Source organism: Rana temporaria, chromosome 6 (genome assembly GCF_905171775.1).
Source record: "Rana temporaria chromosome 6, aRanTem1.1, whole genome shotgun sequence".
Taxonomy (NCBI): domain Eukaryota; kingdom Metazoa; phylum Chordata; class Amphibia; order Anura; family Ranidae; genus Rana; species Rana temporaria.
The window spans coordinates 44,751,275-44,767,919 of record NC_053494.1 but is presented as its reverse complement, the minus strand read 5'-3'; the positions used below and the strand labels follow the sequence as shown (position 1 = coordinate 44,767,919).

Below are 16,645 nucleotides of genomic sequence, written 5' to 3'. Positions count from 1 at the left end.
CCATTTGTTCCATCAGTGAGCAACTAGTACTCTTGGCAATTAATTACAGATGATTTTAGCAGCATGACTGAGCTACTAAAAATGTTACATTCAGTTTGGCCTTAAGTTGAAAGACACAACTCAGTTGCCATCTTTTGCCTAAATTAGCTAATGAAAAAACATCTCCCTCCCTGATGAAGAAATTGTACCTGTCAGTGATACCACTCAGCAACCATCTGTCACTTTTATCTAGAGGTGTCAGAAATCCAGAGGCAGGGGCTTGTTAGGTAGACATGTACTTACCTCTGCCTGCTTGTGTTCATACTGGAGCAGCTGGGTGAGCAGCATTTCATGAATCACAGAGCCAGATGCCTTCTTGCTTAGCGCTGTGTCCCTCTGAAACACATTAGTTAATTCAGACATTTACACCATGCTATTTGTTTTAATACTGCTGGAATCAAATTACAGCTGAGACCTGTTTCCTGGCAAAGCATGTGGATGAGAAGATTGGGCATTTAACACGTAGATTAAATCATTTAGTACATTTTTCAGACAATGGGTGTGATACTGAAATGCTGTACTAAAAACAGCTTTAAGAAACTGGAATGTGCTGCTTATGTGACATACAAAGGCATAAATTTCTTGTAAATCCATCCTATTATTAATCCTTTGTCCTTCATCTCACAATATCAAGCTGCAAAACATATTTTTAAAATTCTATTGAGTTAACCATAATTGGACAAGGGCACAGTGGTTGGTACAGGCCACTTGTTTTACTTAATTAATGGTTTACCCCTGAATAAATCTGTATTTATTTCAAGAATATGTATATTGCTTTATTTTTGTATTCCATCTATTGGCCAGGCATTCTACACATCTATTTTTCTGTCAAATAATGATTTAACAAACCCAGACTGAGAGGTTGGTTGGTGTGTGTCACAGCTCTGGCAGAGCAACTACAGGAAAATAAGTATAATGACACCTTCTGAAATGTATACATTCCTTCAAAAGTCAGTAAAGTATATCTGTATTTACCATCAAAAACTTGTAGGACCATTTCAGGTTATGCCAATGCCCTTTGGTGCATTAACATGTATGCCCTAAAGCAATCTTGACACTTCCTTACTGTAATGTAACTGTAAAATACTAATACCAATCACTGTCCAAATCTTGCAACCTCAGTAACATCTCCAGAATACACACCTTCTTAACCAATGACATGACAACGTTTGTAATTCACGCCCTGGTTATCTGTCGCCCTGACTGCTCCAACTCTCTCCTCACTGGCCTACCTTTAGACTGGGTTCACACCAATGCGATATGGATGTAGGTTTCCCCACATCCTATTCGCATAGCAGGAGAGTGTGACCGGCTCTCTATGGAGCTTGTTCACACATCCCCACAGCAGCTCTGGTGTGAATAGCACAGGAGCCCTGTGAATCTTTTGGCCCATTTCAGGTCCGAATTCAATTCAAAAATTCAGGCTGAAATCAGACCTGACAGTGAATGGAGACGTGCCGGACTTCTGCTGTGAGACGATGCATGCTTTAGTGTGAAACCAGCCTTACACAGGCTATCCTACCTTCAGTCTATCATGAATGCTGTCACTAGAGTCCTCCACCTAAAGCCGGGTACACACGGGACGACTGTTGGGAGACATCAGCCGATTAAAAAAATCGGCCATGTGAAAAACAGCAGCTGACGACTCCCGATCAGCACTCTCAGCCAATGGCAGAGAGCACTAATATGAGTGTTCTGTTGGGGTATCGTCCCCCTGTTAGAACACAAGAGCTCAGTAGGGGAGATTTCTACACTAATGTCGGATCATTAGTACAGTGTCTCTGACCACAGCTGCGTTTTTTTTTTCCGTGCAACCCATCGTGTTGCAGGGAAAAAAAAACTGCAATGTGTAACTGGCTTTACCAACCATTCAGTGTCGACTACCCCTCTCTGCCAGTCCCTTTATTGGCTTCTGCTCAATACCAACAACAACCTACAAAGTCATTTACGACTCTATCCCAAGCTACTACAATAACCTAGTCTCAAAATGCCAACTAAATTGTTATCTCCACTTCTCCAAAGACCTCTTGTTCTCAAGCTCCCTTGTCACCTCCTCCTATGCTCACGTACAGGACTTCTCCAGAGCCTCCCCCATCCTCTGGAACATCCTAATCCAATCTATCTATCTCCTACTCTAGCCACCCTTATTCGATCCCTGAAAACCTGTCTCTTTAGAGAAGCATATCCCACCTCCACCTAACTACTGAAATTTGATTTTCTCTATCAGCTTCTCCTATATAACAATAATAATTTATGGAAAAAATTATTATAAAACCCCATATTTGCCAGGATGCATGTTGAAACTTAAATTTCTCGCTGAGCTCTGTGTAACAAAGAGTGTCCTGACCACTGTATATTTTCCGCCAGTTCTATGTCACTACAGAACACACTGGTGATTAGGGATGAGATTCGTATTCGAGTCGAACTCATGTTCGACTCGAACATCGTATGATCGATCGTTCGGCGAATTACGAAAGTTTTGGGCCGTTTGCGCCAAATTCTAATGGCGTTTTACGGCCCATAATTCACTGCGGCATTGCAGTGCATTGCTGGCTGATGATTGACCCGCATGCTTGGCCAATCACAGCTTGCAAAAAACAGAGAGCCATAATTGGCCAAAGCCAGGGTGGTATATTTAAGTGTATTCTCAAATTGAGATACGCTTAAATGTTTCTAAGATACGACCGCCGGCGCCGTCGTATCTTAGCTGTCTATTTATGCTGGCCGCTAGGGGCGTGTACGCTGATTTACGCTTAGAATGCGTAAATCAGCGAGATACGCCTATTCACGAACGTACGCTTGCCCGTCGCAGTAAAGATATGCCGTTTACGTAAGGCGTTTTCAGGCGTAGAGATAAACCACCAAAAAGATGGCCCAGCCAATGTTAAGTATGGACGTCGGAACCGAGTCGAATTTTTACGTTGTTTGCGTAAGTCGTCTGTGAATGGGGCTGGCCATAATTTACGTACACGCCGAAAGCAATGAGTCTTTGCGTCGTAATTTGGAGCATGCGCACTGGGTTATGTCCACGGACGGCACATTTACGCTACACCGCCGTAACTTAGGACGCAAGTGCTTTGTGAATACAGCACTTGCCTCTCTAACTTACGGCGGCGTAGCGTATATGAGATACGCTACACCTGCCTAACGTTAGGCACGTCTACCTGAATCTGGCTAACAGTGTGTAGAGGATATATATGCATCCCAGGTGTTGTGTATATATATATTTATACACTGTATAGTTTAGCTAGATCCACACTTCCTACTTTACTGTCAGGCAGGTAAGCAGTATTCTCACGTGGTGTACTGCCTGTGTCCTCTGCAGTGTGCACCTAAAGCTACGTGGTGTGTACTGCCTGTGTCCTCTGCAGTGTGCACCTAAAGCTACGTGGTGTGTGTACTGCCCGTGTCCTCTGCAGTGTGCACCTAAAGCTACGTGGTGTGTGTACTGTCTGTGTCTGCTATTTTTCTCAATGATTTTCATCCATATTGCAGGGACCAGACATTACATTAAAGCCGCAAGCAGTTTTAAATTACCTTTTTCTTATAGTAATCTCATTTTGTGCAGGGACAGTTCTAAACACGTGCCACCACACAGGCATACTATAGACACCCAGCAGGTACAATATTTAAGCATCATTAAAATCACTGCTCCAGAAAAAACAACCGTTTTTAAAACTTTTTTTCCATTGATACATGTTCCCTGGGGCAAGACCCGGGTTCTCAACGGCGTTTTACGACAATAACTTGCATATTAGCCTTTAAAGCGGGGGTTCGCCCTGTTAAAAAAAAAATAAAAGTTTTTTTTTATTAGACAATTAAATTCGGCATCGTAGCGCGAGCTACGGTATGCCGGTCTTACATTTTTTATGCCCGTACTCACTGTGGTATCGCTGATTGAAGAATCCGGGGAATGGGCGTTCCTATGGTGAGAGAAGGTGATTGACGGCCGGCCCTGGCACGTCACGCTTCTCTGGAAATAGCCGAAATAGGCTTGGCTATTCACGGCGCCTGCGCATAGCCTGTGCGCAGGCGTCGTGAATAGCCGAGACCTACTCCGGCTGTCTTCGGGGAGCGTGACGTGCCAGAGCCGGCCGTCAATCATCCTCCCTCTCCATAGGCACGCCCATTCCCCGCGGGAGTCGGATTCTTCAATCAACGATACCACAGTGAGTACGGGGATTAAAAATTTAAGACCGGCATACCGTAGCTCGCGCTACGATGCCGAATTTAATGGTCTAATGATGGAAAGGAGGGTGAACTACCGCTTTAAAATGAGCACTTTTGAATTCGAACGTTCGAGTCCCATAGACGTCAATGGGGTTCTAAATGTTCGTGCGAATGGTCAGTCTTTTCAAAGGTTCTGGTGCGAACCGAACGTGGGGTGTTCGGCTCATCCCTACTAGTAATGAATGTGTCAGATGAAGGAACTATAGTGGCCCACGGGGAACATACTATCCCACACAACCAAAAGTGCTAGATAGCAACAATGCACAGAATGTAGCAATAGTGGGAAATTTTAACACTTCACCTGTCAGAAAGGTGAGTATTCACCTTTTTTTGACAGGTACTTTATAGGGAAAAATGTCTGCCTGTGTGCACACAGACACCTGTGGTTGCATAAATCAGTAAGCAAAGCAATGTACACTTAAAGGTATATACTACTATGCACTCATAAACTCTGCAATCTGTAACCAGTCTGCTACTGCTATTGTGCCAATTAAAGGGTTGGTAATTACATAATAATAAATAAGGGAAAAAGGTCAAACTTGCACATAATTGGTGTATACAGATCCTACGTCCTGTACTGTATGATTATGATATTGTGTTTATATTGTGTTTTTATTTGATTTCCCTTGCACAAGATTGGGTATTCAAAGTGAACAGAGCTTCTCCTTATTTGTTAACATACACTTTCCAAAGCCATAATCAACTAGATCAGTGACCTTGAAGCTGAACCCTATGAAACTAAAAAGTTAACAGCTTGTTTAGTCTAGGGCAGTGGTCTCTAAACTGTGGCTCGAGGCCCAGATGTGGCCCTTTGCTTGCCTTTATCTGGCCCTTGGGGCACTTTTCCTCCTACTGATATGATACACTATTCCTCCCACTGATGCACAGCACTATTCCTCCCACTGACAACAACTATGAAGCACTATTCCTTCCACTGACACCAACAGTGGGCACTATTCATCCCACTGATACCAACAAGGGGGCACTTATCCTTCCACTGACACCTACAGTGGGCACTATTTCTCCCACTGACAACAACTATGAAGCACTATTCCTTCCACTGACACCAACAGTGGGCACTATTAATCCCACTGATACCAACAAGGGGGCCCTTTCCTTCCACTGACACCAACAATGGGGCACTATTCCTCCCACTGATGCCAATGATGGAGCTTTTCCTCTCAATAATACCAATGATAGGGCATTATTCCTTTCACTAATACCAATGATGCAGCACTATTTCTCCTGATAACTGATATAAACAATCTGGCATTATTTCTTCCACTAACACTTACAACGGAGCTATTCCTTTCACTAATACCAACAAAGAGGCACTATTTCATCGACTGATATAAACAATCTGGCACTACTCCTCCCACTGACACCAACAATGGAGCTACAGTATTTCTTATACCAATGATGGGTTCACTATTTTTCCCACTGATACCAATCTATTCTTCCCACTGATGCCAATAAGGGGGCATTATTCCTCCTCCTACTGACCACAGCCGCAACTTAATTTTCTTACTCTAACTGACCCCTGAGCCTGAAAAAGTGTTCACTCCCTGGTGGTGGGGCATGTTATATTCCCACTGGACACAGTCTGGCTCCCTGAAGTCTGAGTGACAGTAAACTGTCCCTTTGTTTAGAAAGTTTGGTGACCCCCTGGTCTAGGGGACAGGAAAAGCACATTTACTTACCTGATTCTCTTCTCCCCTCACAAACAATGCTCCCCCCCCCCGCTCCAGCAGTGTCCCTTGTCAGGCCGGACTATGGTCCCTGCAATAGTCTTGATGATGTCAGAGGACCTTAAACTGCAGGAGCATAGGGGAAAAGAGGTTGCAGGAACTATCAACAAAGAAGGCCTGCAGAAGTGGAGGATCAGGTAAGTAAAAGTGCTTTTCACGGTGCCCTAGGCATACACAAGCAGTTAACCCTTGCAGTGTAGATGCAGCCCCACTGCAGGGGAGGACTTTTTTGTTTTCTGGAGTTCAGCTTTAATACATGTTCTCCCTTGTTGGAGTACTGGGCTTAAATGAGGTACTCCATGATGGCGTGACAAGCAGCTTTTGTTTTGAAAACACAACATATTCTCATATACAGAGTTTCTCTCTGCCAGTGCTGGAATACCCCGGCTTTTATTTTTGAAGCAGGGGAGGCCTAATTAGATCCCCCTGAGATATCACAAAAAGATGATGTTTTGAACAGTTCTATTCTCTTGTCAATCCTCCTCGAAATATCAGCAGAGGAACAGACAGATTCTATTTCTATAAATCAATTTAGCTATTTCTAACAGTTTAACTCAGAATGTGGGCAGATCCCGACTTCATTGTCACGATCTTGCCCAAGCCTGTACCGGTTCTGTGACGTCAGCTGACAGCGGGCTTCAAACCACTGTCTGTTAAAAATGGGTCAGAGGAGTGCAGAAAGAACTTCACTCCTGTGATCCACAGGAGAAGTCCAGCCAAATGAGCTTTGGATGTACTTATGCTTCAAGTACATAGGGCTAGAGGATAAAAGTGGCAGCCACAAGCCACACAATTTTCAAACTGTGTATGCTTTTTCATTTCTTCTGTCACCCAGTCACCACTAGACATTTTAGTTAAAATAGCTTTAGAGGAAAGGGAATGCAGTGGCTGATGAGAGAAGTCTTAAAGTGGAACTTAACTGTATCTAAGCAACACAACCCGAAAAAAAAGCAATTTTATTCATTTTTAATATGCACAGCAAACCCACCCATCCATTTACGTCTCTATGTGTTATTTTGTTGACCTGCAGGTTGTGTCAGTGTGTAGGTGTGCATACTCATTATAAATATGGATGTCCCTATACTGATACTAGTATCGGTATCGATACCGAGCATTTCCCCGAGTACTTGTACTCGGGGGAAATGCTCCGATGCTTCACACGATGCTTGGGCAGTCAGGGTGAATGGCTGCGGCAGGGGAGTTGCAAGCATTGATCTTCCCCCTTTTCAGCTGTTTTGGTTAAAGTTATACAGCGGTGATTGGTGCTTGTAACTCCCTCCAAAGCCGCACCGATCACCGCTGACTGTCCCCCTTCATGCTGTCCCCCCCCCTCCGTGCTGTCTTCTCCCCCCCTTTCCGTGCTGTCTTCCCCCCCTCCATGCTGTCTTCTCCCCCCCTCCGTGCTGTCTTCTCCCCCCCTCCGTTCTGTCTTCTCCCCCCCTCCGTGCTGTCTTCTCCCCCCTCCGTGCTGTCTTCTCCCCCCTCCATGCTGCATCTCCACCCTCCGTGCTGCATCTCCCCCCTCTGTGCTGTCTTCTCCCCCCTCTGTGCTGTCTTCTCCCCCCTCCGTGCTGTCTTCTCCCCCCCTCTGTACTGTCTTCTGCCCACACCGTGCTGCATCTCCCCCCTCCGTGCTGTCTTCTCCCCCCCTTTGTGCTCTGTGCTGTCTTCTCCCCCCTTCGTGCTGTCTTCTCCCCCCCTGTGCTGTCTTCTCCCCCCTCTGTGCTCTGTGCTGTCTTCCCCCCCTCCATTCTGTCTTCTCCCCCCCCTGTGCTATCTTCTCCCCCCTCTGTGCTCTGTGTTGTCTTCCCCCCCTCCATGCTGTCTTCTCCCCCCCTCCATGCTGTCTTCTGCCCCCTCCGTACTGCATCTCCCCCTCAGTGCTGTCTTCTCCCCCCTCTGTGCTGTCTTCTCCCCCCTCTGTGCTGTCTTCTCCCCCCTCCGTGCTGTCTTCTCCCCCCTCCGTGCTGTCTTCTCCCCCCTCCGTGCTGTCTTCTCCCCCCTCCGTGCTGTCTTCTCCCCCATTCGTGCTGTCTTCTCCCCCCCTCTGTGCTGCCCCCTCCTCCGTGCTGTCTTCTCCCCCCTGCGTGCTTACTTCTTCCCCCTCTGTACTGTCTTCACCCCCTCCATGCTGTCTTCTCCCCCCTCCGTGCTGTCTTCTCCCCCATCCGAGCTGGCTTTCCCCCTTCCATGCTGCTCTCCCCCCTCAATTTGTCAGCTAAATCCGGCTCCTACCTTTTCCACATGAACAGAGTCAGTGATCACTGACTCTGTCCATTCACATAACTGAGCATCGTAACCTGTGTTTACGATGCTTCAGTTTATGAATGGAGAGGAGCTTCTCTCCATTAATTTTAGCTGAGGCTGCAGAGAAAGGGACTGGGGAATCGGTGTCCTTAGTCCCCTTCTCTGTCTTAAAGGGGAGATGTCAGAGGTCTTTTAAGACCCCTGATATCTCACCAAAGACCCCCAACAGGGCTGATTAAAAAAAGAAAAAAAATGCAATAAATAATTAAAATAAATAGGGCTGTGGAAATTAAATATTAATTCATCGATTAATCTTTAATTTTATTTTTGATCGATCAAAATTATTTTGATTGGTACTCACCTCTCCGCCGGCTTCCGGGCCTTCAGGGAGTTTCGTACAAGATCCGGTGACGTCATGGACACCAGCGGGGCTTGCCGTGTCCATCTGAAGGGCTCCTTTGCTGTACCTTCATATCTGCATGCCGGCGGGACCTTACTATCTGCCACACGCAAGGGCTGTTGCACTTCCCTCTATCAACCTGGGATTCTATAGCCATCCACTGGGAGTTGTGATAGTTCCCTTCATGGGACATCTACATGTCGACGGACTGATGTTAACCCCTCCTCATCTGGATTCAGCAGTGGCATCGTTGTACACATTTTTATACCAGTATCATACATGTTTTTATGACTGCTTTTGCTACCGTTTGGTATTACTCGCACCATTTTTACAGTTTATGTAGCTACATCGACTTTATCTCCAGTGCAATATTTTTTTGTTACCTACTTGAAGACTATAAAAGTTTTAATTATATTCCCATCGAACGCTGCCTTTGTGTCTTTTTTGTATCCTGCTATCCATTTTTCCAGTGGTTTGTAGCTGCACTGGGAATCAGCCTGCAAGGAGATCAGCTAAAAGTAGTTGGATCTGTATGTGTGTTATAATTAATAGAAATTAGTAAATTAATCGATAAAAAAAAAACGATTCATCGAACACAAAAATTTTGATCAGTAATAGCCCTAAAAATAAATAAATAAATGAAATGTAAATAAAAAAAAAACACACTGACAATCCACCCCCCCCCCAAAAAAAAAATAACTGTAAAAAAATAAATTGTAAAAAATAAAAATGGTAAAAAAATAAATAAAATACTGCCGCTGTCACATGACATAAAAAAAAGTATAGGTAATCGGTATCGGCGAGTACTTGAAGAAAAGTATCGGTACTTGTACTCGTCTCAAAAAAGTGGTATCGGGACAACCCTAGTTATAAACAACCAGATCATTGATCACATAGGTTGGACTTTTTTCAACCTCATCTATTATGTAACTATGATCAAGGCCCTATTCGGAGAGAGCTGTGTACTACATGTTGGAGGGAGGTGTACTACATGTTGGATAGATTGTACGTTCATTGGGATGAGAAAGTGGAGGTGGCTACACAAGTCTGGTAGACTGAGAGAGAGTCTGGGAGACTGAGAAAGCAAGGATAACTAGGCGAGTCAATGGGACTGTGGGAATCTGTACGTCTTAGGCCGCGTACACACGACCGGTCCATCCGATGAGAATGATCCGACGGACCATTTTCATCGGTTCACCGCTGAAGCGGCCTGATGGTCTGATGTGCGCACACACCATCAGTTCAAAATCCGATCGGGTCCGAAGGACAAAAGACCGATGGGGCGTACACACGGATGGTTTGGACCGATGAAACGGAACTTCGGTCCGTTTTCATCGGTTTGAACCGATCGTGTGTACGCGGCCTTAGAGAAATGAGAGAGTCTGTGGTGTCAGGAAAACCACTACTGAGAGGCCATCAGCGGGCCTGTACAGCAGGGAGCTGTAACTAAAGGCTCATTGGAGTGATTTCGGAGTGATTTCAGAGAGCCAGGAGAGCTAATGTTTTAAACTGAACCCCCTGCATGGGCAACTGTGTTTTGTGGACTTTTCCTTTACTTAATATAAGTGGGCTGGTAAGCTCTTAAAGCATAAGTTTACCTTTGGGAACATATCACATGTTCCACCCATTTTTAAGGCTCCCCGATTTCCCCCCGTGACAGTAGATTGGAGATCTTCATGCCACACCCGCTGTCACTACTTGAAAGAGCGTGCCATGTGGGGTTACATCCATGCAGCTCTGTCATTCATTCACAGTTGAGTTATGTGAATGAATGAACTACAAGTACTATGCAGCTGTTGGCCAGGGCGCTGTTGAGTGCTCTAGGTAAGTAGGTTCTTCCTATCATTGTGAAACTGTCTGCTCATACGAGGTACAAGCACACAGCTTACATTGAAAGTCTGAAAGAACCCTGCTCTGCACCTGCCATCGGCTGATCATGGGTACAATGCTTTCCAGGCTCCTACTTTCAAAAAAATGTGCATTTACTATTTTTTTTAAAAGATGAACTTATCTGTTAGATCACAAGTTCAGTCAGGCATGAGAAAAACTGTATCTACCATTGAGCAGAACAATTCGCATATCACAACACACACACACAACTGCATACACACATTTACACTGTTTTACAATGATATATTTAACAAATGACAAAGGATTCAAGCGCATTTAGGTTAGCTAAAGAGACAGCAGGACAATTTGGACAAACAACTTGCTTGCTTTGCGGCTCCTTTTATCTGATTGAAACATCAGACTGATCCACCCAGTAGAGTCACGGCTCACTGAGCTCTGTAAACAATGGGCATTTTTAGCATAGCTAAACGTGGCACATTACAGAACTAATAAACAGAGACTAGAGAATCACCTGATGAAAGGACAGAATACTGTTTGATATGCAATATTTCATATTTAAATGCCTAAAAATAGTAATATTTTTAAAGAAAGAAAGAAAATATATACAAAGCCATTATGCATTACAAACCCCCATAATATATAACATATTTTTCTTTATAGCTGGTACAATGAATTCACCTGGTTTGTGATTAGTTTTATGACGAGATGACAGTCGCCTTGAACCTTTGAAGAACTTGTTCGTGGTTCCAATTTAAACCATTTATCCAGTCCTCCAACAGGAATCTCCTTTATGGAAAAAATAAATATAAGTATACATTTATGTTCTCTCAGGTAGTAAACACATCCGAACGTTTGAAAAAGCCTCATTGTAAAGCTATTGCTGCCAACCTAAGCTACAATAAATCTTTATAATCTGTAAAGCAGTAATAGTCTGTTGTAGGAAATGTTTTGAAATTCCACTCAAGCGTACACACATCAATTTCTGATATTGCAGTATGAGTCATGCTACTTATATTGCAGACAGCTCTCGTTCGAGCAGCAGTAATTAATTCTTTCCTGTTTACTTACATTAATGACAATGTTAAGGCATCCTAAAAAGTCATCCGCATTGTCCTCTGCAGAGCCAGCTGTTCCGTTTGCTCTTGCTGATTTCACTATCTGCTTGAAGTACCTGTGTAAAGATCTCAATAGGGTAAGCTGTTGCTCTAATCACTTTATTACAGAGTGGATGAGCTAAGGCACATATTAAATATAAACCTCTATAGTTCAATTCAATAGCTTTACTAAATAGGTAGTGTGAGGGTTCACCCCAACGGTACCACTTTACATGAACTTTAGTCAAGTCACAGAACTACGTTTCAGGGCTTTCTTTACCCACCTTGGGCTACACTGGCTCTATACCTAGAACATTGCTTCTGCAACAATTATATCTCTCAAGTGTTGGCCTGGGCAGCCAATGACACACTCTAAAGCCTCTTACACACGATCAGTCCATCCAATGAGAACGGTCTAAAGGACCGTTGTCATCGGTTAACTGATGAAGCTGACTGATGGTCCGTCGCACCTACACACCATAGGTTAAATAACCGATCGTGTCAGAACGCGGTGATGTAAAACACAACAACATGCTGAAAAAAATGAAGTTCAATGCTTCCAAGCATGCGTCGACTTGATTCTGAGCATGCATGGATTTTTAACCGATGGTCGTGCCTACTAACGATCGGTTTTGACCTATCGGTTAGGAATCCATCGGTTAAATTTAAAGCAAGTTGGTTTTTTTTTAACCGATGGTTAAATAACCTATGGGGCCCACACACGATCGGTTTTGACCGATGAAAACGGTCTATCAGACCGTTGTCCTCTGGTTAACCGATCGTGTGTACGAAGCCTAAGTGTGTATGTAATTGGCTTCCATGCCTTAAGGCTGTCACCTGGGGAGGCTCTGAGCTCCAGAACTCATACCAGGATTTACCAATACTTGAAAAAAATGAAAGGCCAGTTCACTTCTAATGAGGCACACACCCCAAAGCCCATCAACCTGCATGGGTGGGAACCCAGGGCGACACAAAATTCTTCTAACACTGTGACACAGTATTGTCACAAAGGAAACCATACATGTATATCAATCCTATGTGTTAAAATAAACCAAAAACACAACTTGGCTTACAGAAAACAGATTTTAATAGTCTGAAATATTTCAAAATGTGCTTGGTGAATCTTGCCTAGTGGAAATAGAATAGATTTATATCCCTTCCTGTGTTAATATTTGTCTGCCCAGTGACCCCCTTTGTGTTTTATGCATACAGTTAGACTTCTTTGGTGCAGGTCCTTGGATATGTATGGGCAACTACGGACCCCATATTTTGATGACTGGTAAACCTTCTCCCTCTTCATTATTTTATTACTATTTTGGATTTATTTCTAGATTTTCAGACACCTGGCCGGTAACATCAAATTCCTGATAAAGGTAAATGTGTTTTACGAAATGCGTAGAGACTATGATGTTTCTCAGTTTTTGGATGTTTACATCCTAATCACAATTACATATTTGTATGGAGCAAAATGTACCGGAGTACGAAGAAGTGATATTTTTAAATGTACATATTTTGTGTTGGTACATTTTTTTTTTATTGGGTTTCAACCATTGTTTCTAATAAAGTACCTAATTTATATACTTGTGGTAGTATTGTATATTGACCTTGCAAGGATTATAATGTTTATTACATTTGTCTGCTTTAACTGTAAGCCCTTGTTCATGAATTTGGTAATGGAACCATTCAAAACATTCCAAAACCAAGTTGCAGCGACTTTGAAAAAGATTCCTGAACTACTTTTCAGCGATTTCATTGTGACTTGCATTGACTTCTGTGGCTTTGAAATTGCACTGAAGTAGTGCAAATGTCAAAGCTGGCGTGAACCAGGGCTAAATGTTAGCATGGAGCATGAAGAGTTGGGAATGGGAACCAGCTCAGGATCCCCCAGTACATGAGTTTCAGCTGTAACCACTGGGTATGTTGTTTGAAAGCCATTGTCTGGAACGCTAACTGTTACATCTCCTGGTGATCACTGATGTACTAGAACTGACCACATTCTCTCCTACTTTTCTGACCTTTGTTCTTTTCTTGATCTTTTCTATTCCTCCAGGGCGATGCATTTTTCATGTTACAGAGAATGTAAATATCCCCTATCCTTCAACACTTATGGTTAGCATGGTCAGTTTACTACCAGGATCAACCAGATAATATTGAAGGATTACAACCACAAATAAATTATTACTATAAAACACTCACATATCTATTATTTTTTTATGTTTAAAAGATTTTTATTGAGCATTATATGTTTTTCCCAAAGAAAACATTGCATTCACAATGTCAAAATCTTTTCAACAAAGGTTTACAAATCTTTACATGGCGTACTAATGATGCATAAACCATAAAATAGCAAGCATTGCAAACTATGTGGGTCAGTAACTAAGGGATAGACCTTAATGAGTATAAAGCACCTTTCACACAGGCTTGTCCGCTCGGCGGACTCCGCTTGCTCAGGGTGATATAGCCGCTGATCCCTGCTAAGCAGGAAGATGACAGGTCTGTCTCCACTCACTGCGCTGAGACGGACCTGTCAAAGCTCTGCTCTCTTCTATGGGGAGATCGGATAAAAACAGACCACCTGTCCGTTTTCATCCGATCCGCTAGACGGATGGAAAATTGGGTCACCATCCGTCTGTATGTCACGGGCAGGATTGGATTGGATAGCAGCGGGTGTCAGGGGCTCTGTCACCGATGACATCCGTGCCAAAATGATCTCAATCTAAATAATATATACAGGATCTAAGGAAAGGTGAGCTTCAGATTGAGCAATAGGAAAAGATCCAGGAAGAAAGGAGGAAAAGGAGAAGAAACATATGAATTATTTTAAGCTTAAAGACACTTTTTAATAGAAGCAATTTTTGGAAATGTCGCCACTACCCTTCACCTCTACTCAATGTCTGCTTACAATGCAGGGCAACTGTAAGTGGGTTGCTGAAATTCTGCACAGCTTTAAGTTATATGGTGGGACAAGCCACATTAATCACTTTTTTCAAAAAGTCAGAATATGCTAATTGTAGACACTTAGGTTTTACAGCCACCCAAGATGTCCAGCACTAATACTCTGGAAAAGGAAAGGCTGTGATCAGCTCCAGGAGGTGTCTACAGGGAGTGCAGAATTATTAGGCAAGTTGTATTTTTGAGGATTAATTTTATTATTGAACAACAACCATGTTCTCAATGAACCCAAAAAACTCATTAATATCAAAGCTTAATATTTTAGTAAGTAGTTTTTAGTTTGTTTTTAGTTTTAGCTATTTTAGGGGGATATCTGTGTGTGCAGGTGACTATTACTGCGCATAATTATTAGGCAACTTAACAAAAAAAATATATATACCCATTTCAATTATTTATTTTTACCACTGAAACCAATATAACATCTCAACATTCACAAATATACATTTCTGACATTCAAAAACAAAACAAAAACAAATCAGTGACCAATATAGCCACCTTTCTTTGCATGGACACTCAAAAGCCTGTCATCCATGGGTTCTGTCAGTGTTTTGATCTGTTCACCATCAACATTGCGTGCAGCAGCAACCACAGCCTCCCAGACACTGTTCAGAGAGGTGTACTGTTTTCCCTCCTTGTAAATCTCACATTTGATGATAGACCACAGGTTCTCAATGGGGTTCAGATCAGGTGAACAAGGAGGCCATGTCATTAGTTTTTCTTCTTTTATACCCTTTCTTGCCAGCCACGCTGTGGAGTACTTGGACACGTGTGATGGAGCATTGTCCTGCATGAAAATCATGTTTTTCTTGAAGGATGCAGACTTCTTCCTGTACCACTGCTTGAAGAAGGTGTCTTCCAGAAACTGGCAGAAGGACTGGGAGTTGAGCTTGACTCCATCCTCAACCCGAAAAGGCCCCACAAGCTCATCTTTGATGATACCAGCCCAAACCAGTACTCCACCTCCACCTTGCTGGCGTCTGAGTCGGACTGGAGCTCCCTGCCCTTTACCAATCCAGCCATGGGCCCATCCATCTGGCCCATCAAGACTCACTCTCATTTCATCAGTCCATAAAACCTTAGAAAAATCAGTCTTGAGATATTTCTTGGCCCAGTCTTGACGTTTCAGCTTGTGTGTCTTGTTCAGTGGTCGTCGTCTTTCAGCCTTTCTTACCTTGGCCATGTCTCTGAGTATTGCACACCTTGTGCTTTTGGGCACTCCAGTGATGTTGCAGCTCTGAAATATGGCCAAACTGGTGGCATCTTGGCAGCTGCACGCTTGACTTTTCTCAGTTCATGGGCAGTTATTTTGCGCCTTGGTTTTTCCACACGCTTCTTGCGACCCTGTTGACTATTTTGAATGAAACGCTTGATTGTTCGATGATCACGCTTCAGAAGCTTTGCAGTTTTAAGAGTGCTGCATCCCTCTGCAAGATATCTCACTATTTTTGACTTTTCTGAGCCTGTCAAGTCCTTCTTTTGACCCATTTTGCCAAAGGAAAGGAAGTTGACTAATAATTATGCACACCTGATATAGGGTGTTGATGTCATTAGACCACACCCCTTCTCCATACAGAGATGCACATCACCTAATATGCTTAATTGGTAGTAGGCTTTCGAGCCTATACAGCTTGGAGTAAGACAACATGCATTAAGAGGATGATGTGGTCAAAATACTCATTTGCCCAATAATTCTGCACTCCCTGTAGGTAAACTATTGGTAAAGGGCATTTTTAATAATCTCCTTACTCTTTCCATACGAACGTTGGGCCAGATTCACAGTGAGAGTACGCCGGTGTATCTCCTGATACTCCGGCGTACTTTCAAATTTGCCGCGTCGTAGCTTTAGTTTGAATCCTCAAACCAAGATATGACGGCTTCTGGCTTCGATCCGACAGGCGTACGGCTTCGTACGCCTTCGGATCGTAGGTGCAATACTTCTGCGCCCGCTGGGTGGAGTTTGCATAGTTTTCCGCGTCGGGTATGCTAATTAGCTTTTTCCGTCGATCCACAAAGGAACGCGCGGCCGTCGCATTCTCTTACGTTGTCGTTAGTCGGCTTTTCCCGGCGTATAGTTAAAGCTGCTA

The 16,645-nt window shown here is 43.5% G+C and overlaps 1 protein-coding gene across 1 annotated transcript in view; it reads right to left on the bottom strand.

Annotated features, from left to right (window-relative positions):
* The window catches only part of BAIAP3 (BAI1 associated protein 3), a 368,143-nt gene that overhangs the window by 88,940 nt on the left and 262,558 nt on the right, over positions 1–16,645 (bottom strand). Inside the window, exons 11-13 of the mRNA XM_040356725.1 lie at positions 11,584–11,686; positions 11,194–11,301; positions 283–375 (exon numbers count right to left, since the gene is read on the bottom strand). Of these exons, the coding sequence (XP_040212659.1) occupies positions 283–375; positions 11,194–11,301; positions 11,584–11,686 (304 nt within the window). The remainder of the gene's footprint in view (positions 1–282; positions 376–11,193; positions 11,302–11,583; positions 11,687–16,645) is intronic.